Source organism: Ursus americanus, chromosome 16 (assembly GCF_024610735.1).
Source record: "Ursus americanus isolate L20-20 chromosome 16, mUrsAme1.1.p, whole genome shotgun sequence".
Lineage (NCBI taxonomy): Eukaryota > Metazoa > Chordata > Mammalia > Carnivora > Ursidae > Ursus > Ursus americanus.
The window spans coordinates 31,320,533-31,346,927 of NC_142142.1; the positions used below are offsets into that span (position 1 = coordinate 31,320,533).

The 26,395-nt window shown below is 37.7% G+C and overlaps 1 protein-coding gene across 7 annotated transcripts in view; it reads right to left on the minus strand.

Annotated features, from left to right (window-relative positions):
- The window catches only part of CEP295 (centrosomal protein 295), a 54,621-nt gene that overhangs the window by 18,462 nt on the left and 9,764 nt on the right, over positions 1-26,395 (minus strand). For 3 of the 7 annotated variants that reach the window (XM_087868244.1, XM_045790761.2, XM_045790760.2), the window contains 12 exons: positions 23,910-24,034; positions 23,081-23,174; positions 21,136-21,231; positions 15,945-16,085; positions 13,290-13,473; positions 12,669-12,836; positions 10,176-10,397; positions 6,829-6,921; positions 6,573-6,676; positions 4,498-4,635; positions 3,984-4,081; positions 170-3,713 (listed from right to left, as the gene is read on the minus strand). In XM_087868244.1, coding sequence (XP_087724370.1) covers positions 170-3,713; positions 3,984-4,081; positions 4,498-4,635; positions 6,573-6,676; positions 6,829-6,921; positions 10,176-10,397; positions 12,669-12,836; positions 13,290-13,473; positions 15,945-16,085; positions 21,136-21,231; positions 23,081-23,174; positions 23,910-24,034 — 5,007 coding nt within the window. Of the gene's footprint in view, positions 1-169; positions 3,714-3,983; positions 4,082-4,497; positions 4,636-6,572; positions 6,677-6,828; positions 6,922-10,175; positions 10,398-12,668; positions 12,837-13,289; positions 13,474-15,944; positions 16,086-21,135; positions 21,232-23,080; positions 23,175-23,909; positions 24,035-26,395 lie in introns of those variants that run through there. The other 4 variants (XM_087868243.1, XM_087868245.1, XM_045790766.2 and 1 more) reach the window with 4 other exon arrangements.

Sequence of the window (26,395 nt, forward strand, 5' to 3'; positions counted from 1 at the left end):
TTTAATATCCACATTGTTTAAGGTAGAAAATTAAAGCAGTTAAGGTCAAACCATTTATTCTCAATAACTGAGAACTTATTTAGGCCTGAGATGAAAAAAAATATCTAGGTTGTCTGAGTTGGTTTACCTCCATTAATTTAATTTCCAACTATTCAAGTTTAACACATACCTGACTACAGTTAAAGAAATCCTTCAAAGTCTCTTGATGTTTCTGTATCTGCTGCTGCAATGTTGTCTGTCTCTGTACAAGCAATTCTTCTTGGGCTCTTTGGCTATAATGCAGAACTTTCTTCTGCAGATCCAACTGCTTCTGAAGTCCTAGGTTATCCTGCTGAGTTAAGACAGGTTGTGAAAACCACACAAGTCTATCTTGAAATCTGGGGATCACAGAATTGCTTGAAGGAACTGCATGTTCACTCCTAGATGAATACAATTCACCATTGTTTTTAGATTTAACTTCAGCAAAAGGCAGTGGAATAAATGAATCCTCTCTTTCTATGGGTAAAAACAAAGAGGGAATAGCATGCTCAGAAGATTCACTTTCAGTCAATTTTGTTTGTTTGTTTAACAGCGGTTCTTCCTGGTCCTTCTCATTAGAATGCACCACTTCCCTCTGTAAGTCCAACTGTGCTGTCAAAATATTCTGCGGAGGCACAACAGGCTGTGATGAACTTGGAAGTCTGTCCTGGGATGTTGGGATCTCAGGATGACTTGAGGGAACAGTACTATCACTTCTGGTTGCAAGAGGCTTCTGGATTCTTTCAGAGTCAGCCACAGGCGGTGCTACCTGGGATAACAATGAAGAGCCAATCTGCTCCGATGATAACAATGAAGAGCCAATCTGCTCCGATGATACCCTTTTCTCCAGTTTACTTAGTCTTTGCGAAAGTAATTCTTCTTGGGCTTCCTGTCTAGATCGAATGGCTATCCTTTGTATTTCTAACTGCTCTTGAAGTACTTTCAAATCACCATGGTGAGGCTGGACTAAATGCTCAGAGGATAACTCTTCCTCAAATTTATATTGTCCGGGCAAAACCAATTCTTTCTGGGTTTTCTCCCCACACGGAAGGGAATTTCTTTGTGCATACAAGTGTTCTTGCTGAAGTCCAATCAAGTGATCTTGTTGAGGTAAGACAGGCTGAGATAAACCTAAAAGGCTGTCAGGCAATCCTGGTATCCCAGAATGTCTGGAGGAAGCTGTATTATCACTCTTAGTTGAACAAGGTTCTTGGGTTCTTCCAGATTCACTAAGAGGTAATGAAGCAAATGAATGCTGTACAACTGGGGATAGGAAGGAAGAGGAGCCAACCTGCTCAGGAGATATTCTTTGCTTCCACTCACTCTGCTGGTGCAAAAGTAAATCTTCCTGAGCTTCCTGTCTAGATTGAACGATAGCTTCTCTCTGTGTAGCTAACCTTTCTCCAAGCGCCTTCAGATTATCTTGTTGAGGCCGAATAAGCTGTGATATCCTCAAAAGCCTATCCTGCAATTGTGGGATCTGAAGATGGCTTGAAAGAGTTTTACCATCACTCTCTGTTGAAGGAGGCTCCTGGGTCGTACCAGATTCAGCAGAAGGTAACGAAGTAAATGAAGGCTGTCCTAACTGGGGTCCGAATGAGGAGTCGGTTTGTACCGAAGACACATTTCCTTGGGTTTTCTGGCTAAAATGAAGGGCCGCCTTCTCTGTGTCCAGCCATTCTTGGTGTTCCTCCAACCTACCTTGCAGAGGTCGTGTAGGTTGTGGAAATCCCAGAAGTCCTTCCTGAAATCTTGGGATCTTAGAATGGCTTAAGGGAACTGTACTGTCACTCTTGATTGACATAAACTCCTGGAATCTTTCAGACTCGGCTACCTGGGACAGGGATAAAGAGGGGCCAGTCTGTTCAGAAGAAATTGTTTTTTCTAATTCATGTGGTTTGTGTATGAATTCCTGAGCTTCTTGTTCAGCACCAAGCATTACCCTCTGTGTGTGCGACTGTTCTTGAAGTGCTGTCGAATTTTCTTGCCGTGGCAGGTTATACTGTGGAAAACTACGAAGCTCATCCTGAAATGCTGGGATTACCGGGTGACTGGAGGGAATAACACTCTCCTTTCCAGATAAATAAAAGTTCTGAATTCTTCCAGGCTCAGTTTTAGCAGGAGTTTGTGAAGCAACTAAACACGGAGCAACCGCTGTTGGGAGTGAAGAACTCATTTGCGCAGACTTACTGTCTCCCAAATCCCTTCGTCTACGCAAAAGCAACTCTGCCCGGGCTTCCTGCCTGGCCTGAGGAGCAGCCCTCTGTGTGGTCACCTGTTCTTGGAGCAACTTCAAACTATCATGCAAAGGTAGGAACTGCTGTAGGAAACTCAAGGACCCATCCTGAGGTTTTTGGTTTTCAGACTGGCTTGAGAGAAGTCCCTTCGTACTCTCCGATGAATACTGCTCCTGGATCTTTCCGGAATGAGTGCCAGCTGTAGGTAGTGAAGTAAATGTATGCTGAGCTACCTGAGAAGGGAGAGAAGGGGGTGCAGTCTGTTCAGACCATATTCTTCCACCCAATTCCCTCTGTTTATGTATATATGATACTTCCTGGGCTTCTCGCCTGGCTTGAAGGCTGTCCCTCTGAATATTTAACTGTTCTTGGAGAAACTTAAAATTATCTTGCTGTGATAAGACGGGCTGTGAAAAACTTAAAAGCCTATCTGGAAGTCGTGGGACCCCAAGATGGCATGAGGGAACTGCAGTGTCATCCCCGGTTGAAGAAGATTCCTGGACTCTTCCCGATTCAGCTCTGGCAGAAGGCAGTGTAGCAAATGACTCCAGAGATACTAATGGAAGGGAGACAGAGAGGCCAGTTTGTCCTTCCAATTCTTTCTGTTTGTACAAAAGCAGTCGTTCCTGAGCTTCCTGTCTTGACCGAAGAACTTCCTTCTGCAGGTCTAACTGTTCTTGGAGAGCCTTCAAATTACCCAGCTGGGCTGTGATATTCTCTGAGGTTGGCAAAGATTTATCCTGCATTTGGCTGATTACAGAATGACTAACAGAAACTGTACTTTTGTTCATGGTTGAAAAGGATTCCTGGATTTTTCCAGATTCAACTGCAACAGGAAGAGAACTAAAAGCATGCTCAGCTGCCAGTGGCTGGAATGAAGAACGTTCAGGTAGCTTGGAGGGTATACTTTCCTTGTTCTCTGAGAACCTTTGCTGGGGATCTAAAGTTTGAAAAGTTGTTGCCCTAGATACTTCGGCTACTTCTTTAGGATCCTGTATTATTAGCAGCTTACCCTGTGACAAAGGCTTTGAAAGTGCATGAGAGTCTTTATGAATCAATTTATCGTCTCTCTGTTGTACTTCACTCTGTGAGACTTGCTTAGGCTGTTCCTGTGATTCCAAACACTGCTTGGCCAAAACTTCTGAAGTGATTAATGTGTCTGTTTCTACCTGCCTTTGTGGAAAGAGACTTTGTCTTGGAACCTGAAAATAATCTTGCTCTAATTTGGAGATCCGTATGGATGGTACAGGTTGGTATTTGTTAGGGTTCAACTTGGGTCTCTGACCTTGATCCCAATGCTCTGACAGAACAGTGGGTCTTTCAGAGTTCTGTGGTAGTACTGATATCACAGATTCAGGTATCAATGAAGTGGCTAACCCGGAGGAGTACTTTCCTTTTAACATAGTCTGATATTCGAGTAATCGTTTCCTGGCTGTTTCAACAGACTGTCTGTGAAACCTAAAACAAACAAAAAACCAAACATTATTCTTTCTTGATGAAAATAATGCCCTATATTCTCAAGTGCCTACACATTAAATTTAACAAACAGCAATTTAGGGTTGGCCATCATCATGATGAAAAAAAGAACAACATTCATATTGATCTTTGGGAAACCTATATACTGTAGTCCTAAGGGAATCCAGATTAGATCTTCATATAAACAAAATAATAAATTCCGAAGAGGCAGCTACACAGTATATCACATATAAATTGTACCCTAGCTAATACCTGTTCTGCTGTAAAAGCTGCTGTTGATAGTTACGAATCATCTGCCTATGATTATCTTCATCAGAAGTTACAGTGCATGGTGCTGGAGCAGTGCCAACCTAGTAAAAGACAAAGCTACTAATTAAAAGGCAAATCCAGACACAAGTACTGAAGTATTTTATATAAACTGAAGTTCTACATTTGTAAACTTTCATATAGCTTTATTTTTCATAAAAAAGACTGGCACTTCATTATTAAGAAATGAAGTAATCCACCATTCTCTTTTAGTGCCAAGTCCAAGAGCTCAACACACACCTTACTTATAAATCAAGGTCACATATACTGGTAACCTCTAGAAACCGAAAAATGAAAATACAGATGTATCTACAGCTACCTATATATGCACACACACACAGTGTTAAAAAAATTACCAAATAAAAATTAGAGATGCATTTTACTTTCCTGAACGCTACAACTGTTCATATTTTCTTACCCCCCAACAATCTAAGTAGGGATGAGATGTCCTGCATCCTACCCCAGTCTGCTGCGTTCTTGTCCTTTTTTCTTCTTCCAGCTGAGCCTTGAAGCAATCAGTTTCTAATCGTAACTTCTGTTGTTCAATTTGTTCAAGTAATTCCAACTGCTTTTGCTTCTGCTCTTCTATTTCCATTATCTAAGTAACAAAAATACTACTACCTATTAACAACAAACTCAAACAAAAGAGAAGTGTGTATGAATTACATTGAAAAGAAACAGACCTCATCACCAAGAATACCAATTATCCGAGAAGAAAGTGGTAACGTTTTATCTGTTACTGCCACTGCCAGAGGGAGGAAGAGGGTGAGATGGGAAAGGGGGGAAGGAAAAAAGAGGCAGAAGGGGAAGGAAAAAATAAACACATTAACTGTTCCTACTTCCTGTGGGAGCACAGTGAAACCTTGCTCACCACTCTTAAGACCCACCTTCAGAGAAGCAGCAAATGAAGCTCAGCCAAATTCTGCGCTCGCATCTTTAATTTTACAGTGTTCTCAGTAAGAAAAATGACCGAAGAAATTAAATACCAAGGCCTTACAAATAATTTGACTTCTTAGGCACACCCATAAAGGAGTGCAGTTATCTGGAGGCCAAATAATACATGAGCAACATTCTGTGTCTTCTGTCGGGTGTGAAACAGACGGGAAGACAATGGTAGAGGGCTAACACATAAACTCTAGTGTTACACCAACACACACACACACACACACAGAGATCCAAGTAATGAGAACATGCCAGAGGAGCTCCAAGCTTCGTAAGGACAGGGACTAGTCTGACTGGCTGTGTGTTAAATCCAGCACCTAGTACAGTCCCTAGAATACATAGAACACATAAATATTACTCAATAAGTAGAACAAGGAACGTATGGGAAGTTTTATGAAGAGGGACACTTCTGCTACAGATAATGAAGAACGATCTTGTTTTCAAAATAAAAAATGTCTCAATCTGGTATTTTCCCTATTTCTTTTTTTTTTTTAAAGATTTTATTTATTTATTCGACAGAGATAGAGACAGCCAGTGAGAGAGGGAACACAAGCAGGGGGAGTGGGAGAGGAAGAAGCAGGCTCATAGCGGAGGAGCCTGATGTGGGGCTCGATCCCAGAACGCCAGGATCACGCCCTGAGCCGAAGGCAGACGCTTAACCGCTGTGCCACCCAGGCGCCCCTATTTTCCCTCTTTCTAATCAGGCAAGAATGGCTACAGCTGTGTTCTTGTCCGCTTCTTCTCTACTTTCCCTTACTCGGAGGAGCCACTGAACTTTGGCCACTTACAGTTCTGCAGCACCTCCAGAACTACGCTGTCAATACAACAGTCACTAGCTACAGATGACTATTAAAATGTAAATGAATTAAAATAAAATAAAACTGAAATCCAGTTACTCAGTAGTACTAGGCATATTTCAAGTATTCAATAGCCCATGCAGCTAGCAGGTACCATACGGGACATAGATATGGAACATTTCCATTACCACAGAAAGCTCTATTGGACAATACTGCTTTAGAATACTGATTAGAAAACACTTATCTGAGAAAAATACTGGCTTACAGAATTCTTACCCCCAGCTGTATTTTCATAAAAACTATGACTATGAACTAACTAGCTTACTGACAATTAGCCTCTTTCAAGGAAATCTGTGTTAAAAAAAAAAAAAATCTTGTATTAAGATAGATGGGGCCAAAATTATAGTTAAGGAAGTTGAATTAACAATTTTTCTTCTGAAATACTATTTTTCAAAAAAACTTTTGAGGTTATAAAGCCTAGCTGAATTCAACAAATATTTATTGAGCACTTACTATGTATAAAGCATTGCACCAAAAACTATGTAAAGTAAGTAGAATTTTCAAAAAAGACAGTCCCTGTCTTTAACAAAAATATTAAATACAAAACAGAATGCAGTAAGAGTCAAATGAGTAGTATAAACAAAGATGAAGTATCTTTTATCAGCCGAATGCCTAAGACAAGACAGAAGAAATAGTATCAAAAGCAGCCAGACAGTAAGACAAATTTCATTGATCACACAAAATTATAGAACCTAGGGGAAGAAAAAAACCTCTAAAAATAAAAATTTCAGATTACCTGTTTCTGCCTTGCTGCCATTCTAATTTTGGCTGCTTCTTCTTGAGGATGCAGTAGAACTGAACTCTGAGCTACAGCTGTGATAGGCTGAGCCTCCTTTATTTCTAAAAGAATCCCAAAAACAAAAATTAGTTCCAATAATTTAAAATTCTGACACCACTAGAATTCTTTATTCATTTATGACATATGTAATTTTATTAGGAAAAAAATGTTAAATTGAGCAAGCTTAATTTGAGAATGTGATAAAAAGAAATACCTTGTTCCTTTTCAGAGTCTGTATCCAATGAAAGCGGTTTCTCTTCACTAGTAATTGGTCCGGAGTCAACTGTTAAAGTATCACTTTCAGCAACTGTAGTAGATACATTATTACAAACATATTATCACTGTAAACTTAAATCTGAACAAAGTAACAAAAACCTGCATTCAGATTAACAATTCAATTTTGGTCCATCTAACATTTAGTTAAGATCTAGTCATGTTCCAGATGACTGCATATTTTATCCATTAAACATGAACCTAATATAAGAAGACAGATGAGAGACTAAAATTGTGAACTTTCAAAAGGAAAAAATGAAGAATTGATTAAAAAGGTTTGCTGACAGTTTCAAACACAGGGAAAAGCAAAGAAGAACAGAATAAGCAAGGCACCTAAGTTAAAAAAGAGAAGCTTAAGGAATGTCAATGTATCCCTGCCATTTTTAGACGGGATTTTTCATATTTCTGAAATCAGAATGGAGAAGGAAGTTAAAGCAGTGTCTTGGACCGTATCAGGGTAGTTAGGAACTCTGAATCAAACGTTCACTCACTCACTTATGCAGCTCCTACTTACGTGCTGCACGCTGGGGATACAGTGGCAAATTTTAAAAAGGCCTAAAGGAAGTTTTACAGGGCAAGTGGGGGGACAGAAACATTAAATAATCATCCTAAGAAAAAATTACAAAACTAGTAACTGATAAGTGCTATATAAGAGAAAGAAAGGATTATGCAGTAGAGTATTAAAGGAGAAGGTGAATTAGACTAGGGGCGCAGGTGAGATTTGTCTTAGGAAATGACATTTAGGCAGACATCTGAAAGGTAAGGAGGAATCAGCCACGTAAAGGAGGTGGGGAGGTATAGGAACGAATATGAAATGTAGTCAGACAAGGGGGAGAATGAATGAAGCAAGATGATGCTGGAGAAAGCCAACTCGTACAGGGCCTTTAAAAAAAATAACCTGGTTAAGGATTGAAGATGAAAGCGCCTCCTTTTACTGAATTCTGAAACCATACTCTCTCCTACTTTTGTCGGCCACTCCTTTTTACCACCTTTGTTGTCTGCCCCTCCTTTAGTCATCTTCTAAATGATGGAGTCCCTCAAATGTCCCTCGAAGGTCAAATTCTTTCTCCTGGAAGAGTTCTTCTATGCCTGTAGCTTTAAATATCATATCTACATCTCACTTCCAAACCACTCTTGTTTTAAGCTATTCAATCCAGCAAATACTAACTGAGCATCGTTTAGGTACAAGGCACTAGTCTTGCCCTGGGGATACAGCAATGAAGAAAACCCAGTTCCTACCTTCAATGGAACTGGAGGATGTACAGGGTGGAGAAAGTGTCAAGAAGCAAATAAGCCAAGAAAGTAAATTTATGGTCCAGGAGATGTTGGTAAGAGCTATGGAAGGAGTGAAGGCAAGAGCTATGGGGAAAAAGCAGGGTAAAGGTGATAGGGAGTAAAGGGTACGGGAGGAGGAGGAGTGTAGAAACTTGCCATTTTATACAGAGTGAACAGAGAAGGCCTCGCTGAGAAAGCCATGTCTCACTAAGTATCTGAAGAAAGTGAGAGTGAGGCACAGAAATATCCAAGAGCACCCCAGCCAAAAAGAGCTCAATTTGCAAAGACCATGTTAGTCAAGTTTGCTATGTCTGAGGAATAGCCAGGAAGCCAGTGCCTATGGTGAGTAGTTTGGGAGGGAAGTATGGTAGAAAATGAACTTAGAGAAAGAGAGGGTGAAAGAAATGGTGGGAGGGGGTGTATATGCACGCAGATTATACAAGGCTTTGATGCCCCTGTAAGCACTTTGGTTTTAACTGAATGAACTGGGTAGTTGTTGGAGGGCTTCCTCCTTAGGAATGACTTGAGGTAATTTGTGTTTTAACAGGATGACTCTGGGACTAGGTCGTAGCAGGGAGGTGCAAAATCTGAAGACAGACCAGTTAGGAGGCCACTGCCAAGAATCCACACTGGACAAGAAACGTAGCTTAAACTAGGATGGTAGGTGGTGAGAACTGGTTGGACTGTGGACAGGTTTTGAGGGTGAGACCAAAGCTAGAAAGACACTCAGATGTCATCAGAATAAAGATGGTAATGTAAAGTCATGACATTAGCATTCAACTAGGGAATGTAAAAGGATCTGAGAAACATGCTCTGGGAGCAATGACTAGTGGTTATAGAGACAAGAACAGCAGCAAAAGAAATCACAGAGGAGGAGCCAGTGAGGTAGGAAAAGTGAGAGGGTGGTGTCAAGAGGTCAAGTGAAGAAATGAGTTCCAGGTTTCCTGTTGTACTTAGGATAAAATCCAAAATCTAGACACAGACTGTAAGTCACTTCTTTCAGAAGCCTGGTAACAAAATACTTCCATAAAAATCCAATCACATTTTTAAAAAAATTCAGAAGATAAAACTCTTAGAAAAAAAAAAAAGAATCAAAGAGGAATTACATCATCACGACTCATTTGTTACTTTGTAATGCCAGATAATGTTCTGGCTTGACCTTTGTAACTTCTGGTTAACAGCCTTTTCGTCTACCAAAAGAAACTTCTTTAAGAGTGACAAAGAAACCAAATTTCTGGTGGCAATGTGAAATAAACACACAATATATTCAAAGACTGTTAATATATTCATCATTCTTTGATTCAGGAATTCTTTCAAGAGTTGTTCCTAAGGAAATAAAGATATAGGCAAAGACTGCTAAAAGGATGCTCACTATAGCACAAAAAATAACAAGAAAAATTAGAAACTGGCTAAATATTTAACAAAACAAACTGGTTAATTTTGGTTCCTGAGTTACACTGGACTATTATTAATATATACAGCTGACCCTTGAACAATGCCGGAGTTTGAAGCCAAACCCCCTACTTACAACTTCTGACTCTCCAAAAACTTTACTAATAGCCTATGGTTGGCTGGGAGCCTTACCAATAACATAGTTGATTAACACGTATTTTGTATTTTATATGTATTACATGCTATATTCTTAAAATACCTATTTAATTTTTTCTGAACTTTAGGCTATGCAGTTTCTCTGTTTTTTCAAACTGTTACAACCTCCAAAAAATCTTCTAATATGTTTATGCAAAAAAACCCTGCATATAATTGGACCCATGTAGCTCAAACCCATTTTGTTCAAGGGTCAACCACGTATAAATACTACTACTACATTAACGTGTGCCTGGAAGAAGGTTCATGAAGGTTTTTAACATCTACTGCCTTGAAGTAGCAGCACTACGGGCTTAAGCATTTTCTTCCTTTTGACCACTATTCTTTGATGTTTCAGGAATGAGTATATTTTTGAACAACTTAGGAAGGGTCTGTGTGCTACAAAATGAGACTCTTGGAGAGACCCACCTTGGTCCTGCCCAGAGGATGATGTTCTCTCTTCGCTAACAGTTGCTCCTGATTCGACTGTGGGTGCTTTACTCTCAGTTTCACTAAGAGTTGTAATCACTTCACTTTCATCCTCAGATGTGGATTTAATTGTCCAGAGAGATTTTTGGCTTCGGATCCTATTTAATAATTTTTTAAAAAGAATTTTTGAAGGGACCTGGTGGGTCTTTATTGCCAGGGGAACTAAAAGAAAAGAAAAGAAAAAAAACTTATTCAGGACCTGTTATATACCAAGCAAATTATTCTATTCTACTTAGCAACCACCACAAACACTAGATAAAAGCACAACTTTATATTTTTTATATTTTTCATTTATAATTTAACAGCACATACAATTATATTTGACCCCAATTGCAATTTTATAACCAGGAATAATTTTCAATTTAAATTTAAATAAAGGCACCAAAATTCAACTATTTTCCAACAACATGCAATACCGATTTTGAGCTTAAAAATTTATCACGGGGAGGTTTATTCTGCTTGCTAAATGATGACAGAATGCATATCACATAATTAACTTGCGTGAGATCAGCATTCAAAATATGTTCTGTAAGGTCTTATACTCTAACCTAGAGAAGGGGCCTAAATAAGGCTCTGTACTTAGTAAGCTACAGAGGAAAATGTTACGAGTTATAACCCTGAAAGCCAATCAGGTGCTCCCAAATTATTCCTGTACTATCTGGAGAAAATTTTCCCCACCTATCTTCATAAAAAGATCCCTTTCAGTTAAAAACAAAATTCTTCGGTTATTTCCCAAAACATCCTTCCCTATGGGTTGATGGTACACCACCAAAACTCAGCATAGTACAAACAACTCTCTAAGGCGACAAAACTGTGTTGCAAACACATAGTTCTCTGGCTTTAATCAAGGAATAAAATTTAAGAAATCCATTAAAGTTGAAAACAGGCGAACTATAGTTTTGTCTGACATACTTTTCAAAAAACACTTTCTAATTTTAACTTACAAACAATAAAGTACATAAAACCTAAGTGTACAGCTAAAAGAATTTTACATACAACTATGTAACACCATCCAGATCATTACGTAGAACATTACCAGCACCTAGAAGGCTCCATCATGCCCCTTCCCACTCAACACACCCCTAAATATAACCACTGTTCTAATTTCAAGACGAGATTAGTTCTGAATGCTTACTCTTTTTTAACTTCATACAAATATGGAATTATACTTAGGTATTCTTTTCTGCCTGGATTCTTTCAATCATCATTAGCCTGTGACTCACTTATATTTAAGAAATTAAATTTGTTGCCAATTTTTAAAAATAAGTATTTTTAAAAATCAATGGGGTTCCTAGATTCTTTTGAAAAATCAAGAGAGCTGGCAACATCGAGTGAATTCCAAGTGGGATTAGCAGGAGCTGAAGAGTAACTGTCCCTTTGGATATGGCAAGAATTGCAATTCTGACAAACTAGAGATCTGAATAATATTCCTAATTAAAAAAACTGAAAAAGCTGGATGAAATAGGAAAAGTATCTTCCTTAAAGGCTCTGCTGATCTGATAAGGAAATCAAAGATTCTTCAGAGGCCAGAAAGAAAGTGTAACTGGGAATTCTGGAAGGAGGTGAACACTGAACCCATCTTCCGATGCTTATGAAAAACCACAGTAATCTCACACTGTTTAGACAGCAGTTGGACATAGGAGACAGGGAGTCTAGAGTCTAATAGGAGTCTCACCAGGAGTCGAACAGGAGACCCACATAAAGTTGGAACCACAAAGGGATACCTACCCACACTACAGAATAAAGATTTATACGAAAGCTTGAGTGGTTCTGAACAAAGGCAATACTAGTAGGTATGGGGGAGAGGAAGAGATCAAAATAAAGAGAACTTGGTCTCTAAGGAGACGTGAAGTAAAGGGGGAGGTGTTACTGGTAACGTTCACTGGTCTGGCTTAGATAATTACAGACTGTGGTATCATTTACTAACATGAGGAAGACAAGATTTCAGTAGGCAAGAGAAGAAGTTTAAATGTATTGTCAGACAGGGAGTTTTAAGTAGCTGTGAGACAGCCAAGTGAAAGAGTTAAGAATGGTGGGGCCAGAGGTGAAGTTTAGAAGAGAGATTGAAGTTTGTGTTACTCAACATTGTACACGAAGTACTTAGCAGTAATTAACACAGTAGGATCTGTGGTGATTCGATGAAAGTCTAAAGATAATGCTGAGCCTTCAAAGGAATTCAGCATTGGGCATCTAACTTAAATAACCTAAAAATCTTCACACTATATGTACATGTGAACAAAATGACTTTCCTTCCATATATATGAAAAGGATCTTTAATGATGGAAATCTAAAAACATGGCTTCTTTCCTCCTTTACTCCCATTAGTATTAGTCATTTGTTTACACTAACATTAGACCAGATTTTCCTGTTGGCAAATTACTAGCATGTTTTTCTATGAAATATGGTAATATTCAGCTCAGAAGGAGTTTTTACCGTCTGCTTCACTAGAACATATTGTTTCGGCTTCTGTCACTGGAATGTTTTCAGTTTCTCCTAGGCTTTCTTGTTCCATTGAAAGGTCCAGTTCTTCGTCTTGGATCTTATCAGTCACAGTGGGCAAAGGTTCTGGTTCGAGGTGCAAAATCAGGTTTCCTTTCACTTCTCAGTAAAGAAATAGAGAGAGAGGTTTCCATTCTGAAATGACTAAAAAGAACTTGAGCATAAAATTTTAAAGGCCATTTCTTCCTTTCTTTCTTTCTTTTTTTTTTTTTTTTAAGATTTTATTTATTCATTTGACAGAGAGAGAGAGAACACAAGCAGGGGGAGCGGCAGGCAGAGGGAGAAGCAGGTTCCCCACTGAGCAAGGAGCCCGAAGCGGGACTCGATCCAAGCACCCTGGGATCATGACCTAAGCAGAAGGCAGACATTTAACCGACTGAGCCACTCAGGCATCCCATGAAAGGCCATTATTGTTTCTAAGTCTAAAATAGGAGGGCCTCTTTCAAACTGAGAACTCATCCCAACATAAAAACTGCTTTGTCAATACAAATGTATTTCGCCACCAACACACTTAGAAGCACTGCTGAAAGCTTATGGGAAATGGGAGAGTCTTACTCCTGTCTGCATTGTACATGTCTTCAAAGGCAAATTCCAATTCTCTCTGCCAGTCTTCCTTCATTTCACTGCGTTTGTGCGGAAGCTCAACCAGCTGCGGTGGCATCCGCGCTACCGTCTGCCTCCTCCGTGCCAGGTCCTCTTGCTGGAGCTGTCTGAGTTCTTTCATTAGCTTCTCCTGAGTCTTCAAGAATAGAGGAATTTAATCAATAACAGTTCGGTCACAGACTTTAGACAGTAACATTAACAGGAAGGGAAAAGTGGAGAAATCATGAGGAACAGGGCCTGGAGCTCACTCCCTGCCCCTCCCGTGTTCTGCTACAAAAAGACACAAACTATTCATTCAGAGACATTTACTGAAAGCCGAATACCATGTGAAAGGCTAGGAACACAATCTCACTCCTAGCCTAGAGATCAACACACAGGTAACTAGTATTATGTTAGTGTTACGGAAGGATAGTACCGGCTAGGCCACAGAGCTTCCAAATTGTCTGCTGGTTACAGATCTCCTGTCTCAGGATGGTTGTGAAGTGATGGTCTGTATGAGCTGCTGTGGCTCCTGCAATGTACTTTGTTCCAGTGCTCCCTGGAGCCAGCAGTACGTACGTACGTACCAGTCGCGGGTAAGCACCAAGATCCAGAGTGGCTAGCTTAACAGACATTTCTTGTTACTTCACACTCTTACAAATCCCCATGATGAAAGGGGATCTGTATCGACTTCTTTAACCTTAAAAAGTCTGGCTAATATGAAAGTTTAAGTACAATGTTTTAGTGAGGTTATCTAATTAAATTATGGTGGTGAAGGATAGTGAGGGAGGATGAGGGAAGACTTCTCATCCCGAGTTGAGAATTTAGCCAGATAGAAGTGGATGGAGGGGCACCTGGGTGGCACAGCGGTTAAGCGTCTGCCTTCGGCTCAGAGCGTGATCCCGGCATTATGGGATCGAGCCCCACATCAGGCTCTTCCGCTATGAGCCTGCTTCTTCCTCTCCCACTCCCCCTGCTTGTGTTCCCTCTCTCGCTGGCTGTCTCTATCTCTGTCAAATAAATAAATAAAATCTTAAAAAAAAAAAAAAAGAAGTGGATGAAGGAGAATGAGTACAAGTAAGAAATAATAACTGGAACACAGAGGTATGGAGATGAAGGCATGGGGCATGCAGGGAGAATACACTGCTTTAGGGTATGGGTAAGAAAGGGTATGGTCAAGGAGAAAAGACAGTACTGGAGAAGCAGGTAGAGGTCAAATACTAGTTACAATAGATACTAGCAGGAAATAAGATCCCAAGGCACAAAGGGGTCTGTAGCAAAAGGGCTCCCAAGGAAATCCCCTTTCAGTGGTGAGACTGCAGGTTTTGATGACCATTCTCATGTAAGAGATACTAAATCAAAAGGCAGAGAGCCTGTGTAATAGTGTTTGCCAAGTGATAATATAAACACTACTATTCTTACGTAAAGTTTTACAAATTCATTTCTTTGATATTAAGATTCAAACAGTTTCATTAAATTAACTTCAAAGTTATCTGAATAAATATACTATTTCTGGCTCGCTGAAAGTATGGCATATTATTCTATTTGAATTATTTTATTATAACAACTACCATCACCACTGACATTTGCTGTGAGCCTATGAAATTCCAGGCACAATTCTAAGAGCTTTACTAAACTCATTTAATCCTCACAAAACAGACAATAAAACAGAATTCAGAGATGTTAGGTAACTTGCCTGAGGTCAATCAGCTAAGCAGTGAAGGAGGGAGAAATTCCAGGCAGAGTGTGGAGTCTACCTTCTTAAGCACTAAACACTCTGATTTATAGAAGAATCCGTTCAGTTTATGATTGTTTTTCACATTTTTTTCTACCGGTTTAAATCTTAGATGAGACTTACTGGTAATAATTCAGACAATCAGTTATTTTAGTCATGATTTACTCCCAGTTCATAAAATGTAAAAATTTAAGGGAGGTCATATATAAATCAGTTAAAATTATACCAATGAACTTTAAGGCCTTTAATTCTCACAGAAATACTTAAAAATTCAGTCTTCACATGAGTGTTTGAAGCATCCATATGCATTAGTCAAATACAGAAGAAACAGTTTAACTTTGAAAATGAATCATTTTTATACTATGTTTCAGGATAAACACTCACTGAATAAGCGTGACAGAATGTGAAGCTAAAATTATAAAGCCAGTTTTCACTATACATATTGTATGGCTTTACAACACTTTTTCAAAGCTCCCTGATAGCCAGGATCATGGCTCTACCTTTGAATCAATACTCTGTAAAGCCAACAAGTGCTTTGCTCAGTAAATATTTAATAAACAGAATCCTAAAATTTGCAAAGCACAAATGCAATTCATTAAATGAGAAGAGTGATTAATTTCTTTTCAGGCCATTTCCAGCTGATTAAAATATTAAACTTTAAATAAACTCATCATTACAAAAACTTTTAGAACAGCAATATACTGTGGGAATTGCTTCACCCAACCTGAATTTGAAACAGGAGGTAAAAGTTGGGAAACGTGAAATGACCTGCATCAAGGACTGTTATTTTCAAGTTCTTCATACCTCTGTACTTGGAAACCATTTACACTGATCAGTTAGTTCTACAGTCTATCGGTCCATCTACCAGCAGCGGTCCCAGCCAGAAGTCTTACTTGAGCCAAATGGATCTTTTTCATTGCTTGGAAACCCCGTACATGTGCCTTCTCACACTGTTCCACTCTCTCCTGTGCTGCTTGTTTTTGTCGTTCTTCCGATCTTTTAGCTTCTTCTTCAGCAGCCAAATGAGGATCTGGCTAGCAGTCAATAACATTTTAGCAATTTTAAAAATTGTGAAATAAAGTGACAACTAAAACATGACCTTAAAATCATGCTTTCCTACTTATATAAAATTAAATAAGTAGAGTTGTATTTTTAAATGCCCACAATTACCAAGCACATGTATATATGAAAAATATCAAATTGTTAGTGAAAGTTGAGCAAGTTGGTTCATTTTAAGCCAGATTACATTATTCTCACCCACACATTTCTCCATCGTTGTTTTGTTCAGAAATTCCAGTAAAACAACAGTGTTGAAGGCACTCACAAAGCCAGTAGTTAAGAAGCCACAGAGAGCAAAGGTCATTTAGGGAAGCACTGAGATTTGTCTTTGGTTTTCAGTCAACATCTGCTGCTTGGAAGGCCAAATCACTGAACAACTACTTTAATATAATTTCTGACTTCCTAAAACTTGTGCATAATCAGTGATGATGTGATTGCACAGTCAGCTATCATCTCACCAAGCCAACAATAGCAAGTAAGCGGGGGAAGGGCACAGAACCTGGATTTACTATTATGCCTGAATGTTCACTTTCAAAAACAGGAAAGCATTCCAAATGTAACTTTAAGTAAACATCTTATGTTGTATGTTGAAATTCTTCGGTGAAATAATGATGATTATGAAAGCTATCATAGTAGACCCTTAACACGGGTTTAAACTGTGAGAGTCCACTTATACGTGGGTTTTTTCCAATAAAAATATCGGAAAGTATTTTGGAGATTTGCAACAATCTGAAAAAACTTGCAGATGAATCCTGCAGCCTGGCAATACTGAGAAATTAAGAAAAGTTAGGTATGTCATGAATGCATAAAATATATGTAAGATACTAGTCTATTTTATCATTTACTGACATAAATACATAAAAATCTCTTATAAAAAGTTAAAATTTATCAAAACTTACATACACAAGCCCTTACAGACCAAACATGGAAGGCATTCACAGTCGAGAGAAATGTAAACAAACATAAAAATTCAATATTTAAGTCTCAACTGCATAAAATTAACTGTACATCCTGTACTACTGTAATTTTTAGCCACGTCCTGTTGTTATCACAGTGAGCACAAGTGCTGTATCTGCTTAAAACACGGTGTGACGCTAATGCTATCATTTCTGCGTGAGCAAGTCGTCTCCCCAGTAAACTGCATATGGTGTCTCATGGTTCTTGTGTATTTTGCCTTGGGTTTATGAGAGCAATATCATAAACTCTGAATAACATCATGGGTCCCGTACAAAGTACCACCAGTGATACTGGAAGTGTTCCCAAGAAGCAGAGACAAGTCATGACATTACAAGAAAAAGTTGCACTGCTTGATATATACTGTGGGTTGTGGTCTGCAGCCGCAGCTGCCTGCCATTTCAAAAATGAATCCAGGGTGAGGAAATTGTAAAAGAAGAAAAGGAAATTCATAAAGCTATAGGTGCAGCTACAACAGCAAGCATGAAAACCTTGCACTTTTTGCAAAATAACTTTTATCTCATATTGATAATGCAGCTTTTCTGTGGGTGCAGAATTGCTACAAGAAAAGACACACCTATGAACTCTAATATGATTCAAGAAAAAGGAAGTCTTAAAGCAAAAGGAAAGGTGAAAGATCTAAAGCTGGAGAATTTAAAGCAAGTAAAGAATGATTTGATAATTTCAGAAAGAGATTTGTCTCAAAAAGATCAAGGTAACAGGAGCAGCAGCAGTTTCCAGAGGTGTCAATGAAGAGAAGGGATATCTGCCTGAACAGGTTTTTAATGCAGAAGAAAATACCCTATTGGGGGGGGGACCACATGCCACAAAGGGCACTTATTAACATGGAAAAGAGGCGAGCACCAGGGATTTAAGGCAAGGAGGGATAGGTTAACTACTATTTTGTGCAAATGCACACAAGTTTATGATCAGGACTGACTTTATCTATAAAGCTGTAACCCTCGAGCCTTCAGAATGGAAAAGATAAACCCTGGCTGCCAGTCTTTTGATTGTACAAGAAGGCCTGGACAAGTAGAACCCTTTCTCTGGATTGGTTCTATTGGTGCTTTGTCACTGATGTCAGATAGTATCTTATGACCCCTGATCTGGAGGCTAAATTAGAGACATTGTGTTTGGGAGCAAGTAGACCACTTCAGCACTTTCAATGTTATATCCCTTTTGAGCCAATAACTGTTTATGCAAATCTACATAACACCAGGTAGAACAACAAAAGCTAGATTAAAACAATACTGTAGTCTCCAAAACATTTATTTAGGAAATTACAATGCATAAAATTAAATGAAATAACTTTTAGGAACAATATTTCATTCCACTTAGGCCATGAAATTTTGAAGAAAAAAATTGTCTGGAAATTCGTCACATCATTTGAGGGTAAATTAATAGGAGAATGTCAATTTTGCTACACCAAAATGTTAAGGGAAGGAAATCTTCAGAACATACAACATTCACAATAAACATATTCAGTCCAAACACAATGAGGTATATAAAGGATATGAAGAAAATAAGGGTTAGAGTGTCTGCCCAAACTTCAAAACAAGATTTTACAAGAATTCTTTAGGAAGACAATCTCCAATAGATTTGCGTTAATGACACTAAAAATTTATACAAAAAACTGGTCGAAATAATTGTTAGATTACATTTTTAGTAGGTAATTCAGAAGGTATATGAAACTTGCAAAAACTGTGAATCCCAAGCAAAAATTTTTAGAGAACATGTTTCTAAAAAACTTTTCTATGAATTATACTCTGCAGTGCACAAAACAGTAAGTGATATTATTAAATACACTACTCTGCATTCTGTATATCAGACATTTGGACAGAAATCTTTTTCAGTAAGACAACAGAATAAACTGATGAATTTAACTGTTTCTGCTTTACTTGTCTAAAGTTTCTGCTTTACTTGTCTACTTTGCTAGGTCTCACAGCAAACAATACAGTGTATCTGCTTGGAAAAATACTCCTAGGGACGCCAGGGTAGCTCAGTCAGTTAAGCATCTGCCTTCAGCTCAGGTCATGATCCCTGGGTCCTGGGATCGGCCCACATTGGGTTCTCTGCTCAAGAGGGAGTCTGCTTCTCCTCCTACCTGTGCCTGCTGCTCCCCCTGCCTGTGCTGCTCTCTGTCAAATAAATTAATATAATCTTAAAAAAAAAAAAAAAAGGAAAAATACTCCTAGGACAAAAAAAAAATCCATTTTTAACAAATGCTATGCAACTGTCATTGACAAAGGGACAAACACAATGAAGGCCATGAATAATTTAGAAATTGCAAGCATTTTCCATTAGTTGTGTGAACAGAAAGTAAACATGGCTGAACGTAATTCAGAGAAGAACTGGCTCTAAGTGGGGATATAGTAGGCTGACTAATCATCCTTCAGCCAAAGACAAATTTTATGACATGTAAGAGATTTTAGAACTACTTTATCAGGATATTCAAGCAAAACATGATGGCACTCGTACATGTTAAAAACAGTTTATTTGCAGACAGCTGCTAAAGAAATCACCAACCATTTATGCCGAGAGTGCAAGTATTTTTCATATGATACCTGCTATAAAGATCTTTTCGTTCTACTCCAGAAAAGATGCTAAATTATTGTGAATGTGATATAAGCTTAGATGCAGATGAAAAGTCTGAGGTAATTTTATTATCTGGAAAACCAAACACATTGCTCCACTGCCACATTTTAAACCCAAGGTTTAAAAGAAACAGATTTTTCTCAAGTGATGGTATAAAGTAGCAAATAAAGAAAATATCAGAATGCTTCAGTCTGTGGGGCTGTTTTTATAAAACTGCATTATAACTACTGATCCAATTTTCAAGCCAGAAACTGAAGAGGAGAGGGGTTTTTCAGTTATGATCAAAGAGAAAAGTTTAATAACTTACCATAAGACTATCAGTAGTACCCTATACAATAGCTAGGTAAAAACACATTTTTCTTCATCAGTCTTACTTGAGAGAGAACTGTTTAGTACTGCAAAATGTAGTGTAGTAACCACAAAAGCAAGTTAGCCAAAGACTGAAGTTATTGTTTCTACGTTATAGTAATATTGAAGTTGTAATAATAATTTACAATTTCAAACAAATCAAGATTTATTCTTTTTTCTTAAAAGTTAATTCTACAATGAGAATACTCATCTTAGGCCTTGATGAATAGTGATTTTTTTTTTAATGATTTTTTATTATATTATGTTAGTCACCATACAGTACATCCCCGGTTTCCGACGTAAGGCTCGATGATTCATTAGTTGTGTATAACACCCAGTGCACCATGCAATACGTGCCCTCCTTACTACCCATCACCGGTCTATCCCATTCGATGAATAGTGATTTTTAACAACCGCCATTAAGCAGTTAACCACAATGTGTATTTGCTACAATCTAAACTCCAAGGAAAGCTATATTGAGAAAGTCTGTTTTCCCAGGAGCCAAATAAATCCAACATGAAAAGAAATTAAAATCCAGTTATAAAAAATAGAATTTCAAAAACAAGGACTATCATTTATACTATCATTTATCACTCTTGAGACCGGCACCAATTTCTAAACCATAATCATCCCTACAAGGGAATGGAGAAGGTTATGGTAAGATGGCCATTCTCATATGTTGCCGATACTTTTTACAAGGCAATTTAATGATCCATATCGAGTATCAGTACCAAATGTTATACAGTTTGGAACCAGTAATTTCTCTTCTAGGAGTCTACTCCAAACATACCTCAGAGTTGTAGACAAAAATGTACAAGATTATGTTTGCAGTATTTACGGAAACAAAAAGAAATGAACTAAAGAACAATGGTTAAATCTGTGATGAAATATTAAGTGCCCATAAAAAATTACATTTTGATAAGTGTGTATATGCTTATATATAAAGGCTATAATGAATTCATTAATGTATTAATCACATCACTTTTAGGTGATGGAATTGTAGTTGTTTTTCCTATTGTTTATGCTTATGTGTATAGTTACAAATTTTTCACAGAGAACGTGTATAGATATAACTCACTTCAATGAACAGAGAAACAAAGTGAGGATTGTGAACAATAAGTCAATCACCTGCTGTGTGTCCATCTCTCTATTCACAAAAGCACAAAGATGATGATAGGTGGATCTACCGGTTTTCACATTAGAAGTTCTTTTTAGTTCAATGTTCTGAAAAACGAACATAAGACAATGGATTATTAGGTTAACAGTATTAATTTTCAAGTAAAGCTGGACTCCCCCCAAAAAAATGCTGGACCCAATTTAAAAAAGTAATTTTGTATTTAATCAGTTATCCTTATTTATTTTTCTCTACATGGGCTATATTTCCATCACCTGGAATGTAGGTTTAAAAGCTAGAGTCCACTTAGGCAAGAATACTAACAAGGGGATGCTGTATAGTTTACTGCACCACAGCAGGCAAGCTGCTCCCCTATGATGGATTCCAAGTTTGATCACTTGGTTACGGTGGTGCATGCCCAGTGATGAGAAAGTTGTCTTTTCTTTTTTCAAACACAAGTAGGACAATGAATAAATGTACGAGGATGATAGATACCTGTCTGGTGCCAGAGTATTACCTCCCGGGTTACTTGGTAATTGAAAAGAGAAAAATATACCTTTATGATAGAGATCTCTTGTAGTCACCACCATAACCAAATGAGAAAATACAGAATACGAGAAACTAGTCTCTTCAAAAAGTCTGAAATAAAAACGTTGACTAGGGTTGTAGGAGATAATGTTCCATACCAAGAGAAAGACAAAACAAGCAGAAGTAATGGGTGAAACCTGACTCGATCCTGGTTTAAAAAAGAAAGAAGCTGTAAAATAAAACAATTTAGGGACAACTGGAAAATCCTGATTAGGGACTGTATATTAAGTGGTATTAAGAAACCAATGTTAATTTCCTTAGTGTGATACTGTGGTTGCATAAGAGAATGTCCTTATTCTTATAATGAGCATAATGAAGTATTCAGGATGAAACATCATCTCTACAATTTACATTCAAATGTATACATTTGTACACACAGCTATTTGAAATCTATACACACATATGTAAACAACTATTCAGTGTATTTTCCTTTTAACTTCTCTATTTTGAAAATTTTCATAATAAAAAGTTGGGGAAAAAAGTACAACTACACATTTGCACATAATTCATATTTGCACTTACACAGATGTTTTATTTGGTTTAGGTAAATATGTGACCTTGGCTTGGTAGGAACATTAAGGCTCAAGAGGGCAATACCTGTACTTATGCTGATCCTGCATCCACAAAATATACTTGTATATACAATGAAATCAGATATCCCTATATTTATGGGGTTTTTTTTTACTTCCATGTTTTAGATAGAAATAACTATGTAATTGTAAGAATCATCCAAATAGCCATTTCAATAACTACCACAAGCTACTGTAAAACAAAAGAACCAATACCTTTTAAAATTAATTTCCTCTTTAATGTCTTTTCAAAAATAAGCTCCAAATCACAAAAGCACACATATTACTCCCATAGAGAAAAAGACTTCTCTCATCCACTTTATGTAATCTTGTGTAAATTCATCTGCACCTAACTTCTTTACCTCTAAAGTAATAACTATTTACAATACCCAAATCTTGAATGTGAAAAAGTTGATAGGGCAAATAATCTAGTTTTTTCCACTATAAATAAAGGGCATTAAAAAAAAAAAAAGACCAAACCACTTTCAGTTTTTTAAAAATCAAAAACAAGGTTTTTGAAACAACTAAAATAAATTAAGACAATTGGTGAAAACTGAGTACAGACTGACTATTAGATACCAGGAATATTAATACTGTGCTTTTTAAAAAAGTACTTATACATCAGAGGTACATACTAAAGAATGGGTAAAATGATATCTAGGATTATTTTTAAATACTCCAGACATACTCATGTGTTACCTTACTGTAAGTTTAAACAAATGAAATTCTGACCTGCACTGAATTCTAATAGTAAAGAAGAAGTAGTATAACCTAGTTCTTCTCAACACTCTAAGTAATTCACCTCAAAAAGAGTTGGAGGTGGTGGTGGCAGACTTGTAATTTTGGCCGATCTCTCTTTTTCCACAAGCAGTGCTTCCTTTCGAGCTGTTATATGCCTTGAAAAACAAGAGATGTCCTAAATTAATCTCTCAGGTAATATCAGAATACAACCCTCAGGGTCTAAAATATAAAAGCCACAGGATCTCAGAAATCCTCCAGTCTGATCCCACAGGCTCGATATGCTCTTTAATAAACAATCTATATACACTGGACACGTAAGAAAATGTGTACCAAGTAAAAGAGGTGTATCTTTAAAGACATAAAGCCCTACAGTGAAACTGACCCAACAAACATCTAATGTTTCTTCATTTAGAATAGTGTAGATTAAAAACTGGAAATGTTGATAAAGATGGGGGTCGCTGTATAAAATGAGCACTGTTGACTAGAACAGTCTCCATCATCTTTACAACATGAAAGAATGATTTGCCAAGAGCCTAAACCTCTTTTCATGTTCTTAATTGCACTGATTTTTCTCTGGTTTTTTTTTTTTTTTTTACACATCAGAGGCAGATGGATTCTGGGGGACATGCATTTTGAACAAGCCATACATTTCTCCAGAAACTAAGTAATTGCTGAAGTCACATGAGAAGAGAAAGTTCATGTGTTACATTGGCACCGAGGTCAACCACACCTCCACTGCATTATTTTTAAACCAAGTTGAACAAACCAATGGATATACCATATGATTTATATTTAATATCTGCTTAAAAATTAAAGTACTCGATGTACTCTCTACTTTTAGCCATATCAAGTTTCAATGGAAAATGTGGTAAATTTCATTATTACTTTACCAGGTTTTTTGTTTCACTAGTTCTTCTTTTTTATTTTTCTGTAATTTCAGAGCTTCTTTATGCCTCATTTCTGCTTTTCTTCTTCTTTCTGCTGCCCGCCGTGCCAGAGCATTCAAATCAGGTTCCTAAAAATATATATTACTTAAAATGTTATGTTAAACAAGATTAAAATGCCAAACATATAAGTAGTATGGGTGGTTCTCCAGTCAGGGCAAAATCATGAAGGTACTCAAATGACTGAAATTTGGGAAACACTGCACTAAGCATAAAGTTAATGGTGGCATAAATAAAACTACAAAACTCAGATGTCACAACCTAAGGCTATTACTAAAAACACAGATTAAACCCAGAGAGCAAGAACATATTTCATTGTCACATAGTTTAAAGATATTTATCTTCCTCACTAATTGTTTGATATCAAAGACCTGCCTTCTCTGGAACCAGGTTGTTTATTTTGTGCGACTATCTCTGGGACCACAATCTAGTCATTTCCAACCATAACTCACAATAAACAAAACATGGTCAGGGAACGGTGTTAAAGTTCCACTTTGCCTTTCTGAAAGTCATCAAAGAATTTTTACTATTTGTGAATGAAATACATTAAACTATACATGTCTTAGAGGTATGAAGAATCATAATAAAATGAGAAATCTGAATTCACCCCTAATAAATCTGTCCAAAATGCTTGAAGCAATCAACTTCTGATTCAGCAGGTTACTTTATTTACCCAGATAGTTAGGGATTGGAAGAGAATAATTCCAATTTAAGCATCATATGAAGATAGATTTTATTGGACGTGACTCTTACTAGGAAATGCATCTAGCAGCATTACTGAATTACATTAATATACCAAAAAGTTGAGGCAGGTCTGCCAGGGCAGCACCCCAGGAACCCCAGTCTGCTCCAGTTTAGTCATCTTGCCAGTACAGCCCCAGTGGAGAGCACCTGAGACCCCTGGTCCATGCCCAAGCCCACCCTAGTCGTCCCATCAGTACTGCACACCAGGCCTCAGTCCCACAACTGTAGCAGTTCCAGCTGGTTAGCCAAAGCTACCAGGCACACTCAGTCTACACTGGGGACATCCTTACATAAGGCCACTCTCTCAAAATCAGGAGAGGGAGCTGCTCCACCTAATTCCCAGAAACAAACACAGAAAGTCAGACAAAACAAGGAGAGAGAGGAATATGTCCCAAATGAAAGAACAAGGCAAAACCACAGAGAAAGAACTGAACAAAATGGAGACAGACAATACACCTGGTAAAGAGTTACAAGTAATGATGAGAAAGATGCTCACCAGATTTAAGAGTGGATGAATTCAGTGAGAACTTAAACAAAGAGAGAGAAAATACAAAAAAAGAACCAATCAGAGTTGAATAATACAGTAACTGAAATGACAAATACACTGGAGGGAATCAACAGTAAGTTAAAGGATGCAGAAGAATGAATCAGTGAGCTAGAAAACAGGGTAGTGGGAAGCACCCAAGCTAAACAGCAAAAATAAAAAATAATAATTTAACAAATGAGACTAGGATAAGGGACCTGAGATACCATCAAGTGTAATAGCATTCACATTACAGGGATCCCAGAGAAGAATAAAAGGGCAGAAAATGTATTTGAAGGAACAATAGCTGAAAACTTTCCTAACCTGGGGAAGTAAACAGACTTCCAGGTCCAGGAAGCACAGAGAATACCTAATAACATGAAACCAAGGAGGCACATACCAAGACACATAATTAAAATGTCAACAATTAAATCATCACCATGAAACCAGCCTTACCAGTAATATTAAAGGGACTTAAGTGGAAAAGAAAAGGCCATAACTAGAAGTGAGATGAAAGGAAAAAATTCCACTGTAAAAGCAAATATATTGTAAAAGTAGTAGATCAATCGTTTATAAAGCTAGTTTGAAGATTAAAGGATAAAAGTAGTAACATCAATTATATCTACAATTAGTTAAGGGATACACAAAATAAAAAGATGTAAAATACTACATCACATACATAAAATGTGAAAGGGGGAAGTAAAAATGTAGTGTTTTTATTTTTATTTTTATTTTTATTTTTTTTTAAAGATTTTATTTATTTATTCGACAGAGATAGAGACAGCCAGCGAGAGAGGGAGCACAAGCAGGGGGAGTGGGAGAGGAAGAAGCAGGCTCATAGCGGAGGAGCCTGATGTGGGGCTCGATCCCAGAACGCCGGGATCACGCCCTGAGCCGAAGGCAGGCGCTTAACCGCTGTGCCACCCAGGCGCCCCCAAAAATGTAGTGTTTTTAGAATGTATTCAAACTTAAGCAACCATCTACTTAACACAGACTGCTACATACATAGGACACTATACATGAACCTGATAACCACAAACCTATAATAGACACACAAAGATATAGAAATCCAAGCATTAACACTAAAGAAAGTCATCAAAACACAAAGGAAGAGAGCAAGAGAAGAGGAAAGGAACACAGAACTACAAAAACAACGAGAAAACAA